We start from the raw sequence: 3,604 nt of genomic DNA on the forward strand, positions 1-3,604 counted from the left end.
TTGAACTTTAATTTCGTTATGTAAATGTGGAAGAGGTGGTAACACAACGTACATAGAATTGCAATTTGAATAGAAAAGAAAATCCATAGACATGCACATTGCGATTAAAAGTGTGGAGATGTGTTTATGTATAGAAATGCTGAAATATAAAGGCATCATATGTTTGTAGTGATTTTTTGAATTAAAGGAGACACAACAATTGGCAACCTTCATTGGTAGAAAAACATATCAGTTAAAGGATTGAACAAGCCATCTCAAAATGCAAAACAACAAAACAATAATATGTGTTTATAAGTAGCGGTTCAATGTTTGAAATAACTGCAAGCAAGTGTGGCGGAACAAAATATTGTGAAATTGTTTGTAAATACCAAAAATATGAGCTTCATATAGTGTACGCAGACAAAGAGAAATCCTATTTTTTGTCCCCTACATTATAGAGTCATGTGGTTGCACCCATTCGGGAAATCTCTGCAAGTAGGTAGGTGGACTCAGCTTCAAAATCGAGCCTCTACACTTTGTTGATTGTGACTTTTATTCTGCGCTCAGAGTTGTATGTGTTAGTAGACATCAAAGTTGTAAAGCTATAGTGCTTGAACATAGCTTTATTAAGTATGCTGTGAGGTGTTTTTTCTGTTGTCAAGTCATATTGCAACATGTATAGTTCCTTTGCAGACAAAGACAAGAGTTCTGTGCCATCCTCATCAAATGCATTAGCCCAAACACTGCCTGTATGATCTTGTACTTTCATCTGCAGGAGGTATTTGTAATTACATTCAGGGAATTGTTTTTGACACCTAGGGCAGAGCCACAAATTCTTGGCTAATTTACTACATTTCTTTTTACATTCTTTACCATTGAACTGTAATGGGCAACTGTAATGGGCAAGCTGTATAGTAAAAGTGGTCTTCCTTTATGAAGCGCAAGACAACTGTAATAGTAGTCTCAATGGTTTCTGGCACAATGTTAAGACATTGTAGGATGGATGCAATTGACATTCTTTGATACTGGTTAATTTTGCTATGGATAGCTGAAGAGTGTGGATCAAGGCATTGTTGTACAATGCCTCTTAAACGGAGTGGGTCTACTTCAGGAATAGAAGGGTTAATTTCAAAAGTTGTAGATGCTGAAATATTAATGAATTTTCGATTGAAATAACCAACCCTTGCATTTTGAACAACAAGGATGACAAATGTTCCAGATGTATGCATATTCTTCAAGTCACTGCCTAGTTGTTCAGATGGCGGGCACCAAAGGTTAACATCTATTGTCAAAGTTGACATATCATTTATTTTTACTATTCTCTTGTTTACAGTAGAGCCATCCTTTCTACGAATTATAGAAATCTCTCCGACATTGACAACAACACCAATAACATCAACCAAAGTATTGTTGGTAGTGGTGAGAACTTCATTAATAGGGGTGAAGCGTGTTTTTTTTTCAGTCTCAACAACATTAGGGGCATATCGCTTCAAAACTGAAGTTTCAGTCAAGATAATCTCAAGGTGGCTGTTAAGCTTATTGTATACCGTGTTTGCATCTTTTACAGTACCTTTGGAAATAATATATGAAGCTCCTTTTTCAACTCGATGATAGTACAATTCTGCAATTTCTTCAAAGGAAGTGATTCTAATTTCACAACCCTCTTCGTCTATAATATTGAAACTAAAAACCTGGCCATTGCACTTTGGCGTGTTATATTGATGCATCTTCCTCTTATTTGTTATGCGGCCTTTTATGGTCCAGTTGTTTTGGTAAGGGTTCAAGCTTTTAATAGGGCTGATATTTTCAGAGGGACCATTTTGTGGGTAAGGCAAATCTGCACCGAATTTAAGAGCATGTTTAGTGGAGGGTGGGGTTTCTCGGCCCAACATTTTCTCTTCCTATTCTTTAAAGAGGTATCGAGGTTTTCCAAGCAAATGACAATCCATTTTTTTCACATCAAGAGTGAATATAATGATGGTCCTGTAAAAGCGAGGAGGAGGTATGCTCAATTGCAGGATATATGTTTGTAAACAACATAGAGAGAGGTTCACATAAATGAGGGAAAACACATTATAGAGGCTACCTTGTGTTCCAAACATATTGACAAGCATAGTTTGTCAACAAAAGAATAGAGCCTATCTTCAACATCTCTGCCTTCAATAAGTCAACATACTTGGGTGGCAAAATGGCTACCTACATATACGTGCCATCTGACAAGGCTATTTTGTATCTGTCATTGTCATTTGGATCACCAACCATGTTTTCAAATGACAAAAGTTGCAGCAATGGCGAAGGGATATCATCTCCAGCATTCATAGATCGGATTGCATATGGGGTAAGCTCAAGGTGATCATTAGGTCCCTACAAGGAGAGGACAACAAGGTTGAATTTATAGAGGAGGGAAGTTTCATAGCAGCAATGCAGACACAATAAAAGAAAAGTATGTTTGGTGATATATATAATTTGGTGCCATACTATATATCTATTCATGCAACAAGATAATAGAATGCCAGTCGTATTACAAGGTGGTGAAGTAGTTTTGAATAAAAGGATGTGTCACTCTATATTTCTATAAGTTAATGTGTTTGTGAGTTTTTTTTTTTTTTTTGTCAATGGATGGATAGAATATATGCGTAGACTATGAAACATGGGAATGATGTCAACTATGTGGATGCAACGAAACATGTATACAAGTGATGTTTTTTGTGTTGCTAAAACACCCAAAAGAATGCTCATATCTTTAAATTTGCGACAACATACAATGGATTATCTTACTGAAGTATCTAGGGGAGGCTGTTGTGATGAACTAGGAGAGCTAGTAGAAGATGACATACTGCTTAATGCTCTTCACAATTGGAGGAAGTGATCTTTTGTGAGAGCAAACAATGCCTATAGGAAAATAAGCAGCACAAAGAAAGGTTGAATAGCATATTCAAATAAAACGTCCAAAGGAAAGTGCAACATAAAAAACAAACATTAATAAATATTGAGATTAATATATATGCAAATTATACATGCACACTTTGACAACCCAACAAATCCAATGATTTGTTCCCTATTTTTCCAAGGCAACAAAATACAAAATTATAGATAGCCGAAAAAGAGGTAACAAACACAAAATTATCAACCAAGCTGGTTTTTTAATGTTAAAGTCTGCCTAGTTGACCAAAAAAGGGGAGGAAAATAGAAATCTATTAGCTAAGTTGCTTCTTAGTTTTAACTCTGCCTAGTCAACCCAAACAAGGTTGGCAACAAATACAAAACTTTCAGTTGAGCCAGGTCTTCAGTTTTAAAGCTTGGCTATGAGGCCGAAGAAAAGGGGTCATAATTGGAAAAAGGGTAAAGATAGCTGCAGGCAAGAGACAAAAAACTAAGAGGAAAGTTGATTCTTCAATAACTTTTTGAAAAATGACCGACACCTTTGACGTATTCTAATCGGTGTGAAGCTATCAAGGTTCTATCTTACATTTAAAAATCAATTTGAAACCCACAAGCCCAAAGGAATACATTCTACCTATGAAAGATGAACAAAGAAACAAGCAAAGCTGAAGTGCAAGCAGGGCAAATCGTATCAATGTTCAATGCACAACCCATCAATGTTCAAGCCAACTTAAGAACAATG

The 3,604-nt window shown here is 36.0% G+C and overlaps 1 protein-coding gene across 1 annotated transcript; it reads right to left on the reverse strand.

Annotated features, from left to right (window-relative positions):
- Positions 1–848: 848 nt before the first annotated feature.
- On the reverse strand, positions 849–1,871 carry LOC131860374 (replication protein A 70 kDa DNA-binding subunit A-like). The gene has a single exon (XM_059214778.1). The coding sequence runs from the start codon at positions 1,869–1,871 to the stop codon at positions 849–851; it is 1,023 nt and encodes a 340-aa protein (XP_059070761.1).
- Between the last annotated feature and the right edge of the window lie 1,733 nt (positions 1,872–3,604).

Source organism: Cryptomeria japonica, chromosome 11 (genome assembly GCF_030272615.1).
Source record: "Cryptomeria japonica chromosome 11, Sugi_1.0, whole genome shotgun sequence".
Taxonomy (NCBI): domain Eukaryota; kingdom Viridiplantae; phylum Streptophyta; class Pinopsida; order Cupressales; family Cupressaceae; genus Cryptomeria; species Cryptomeria japonica.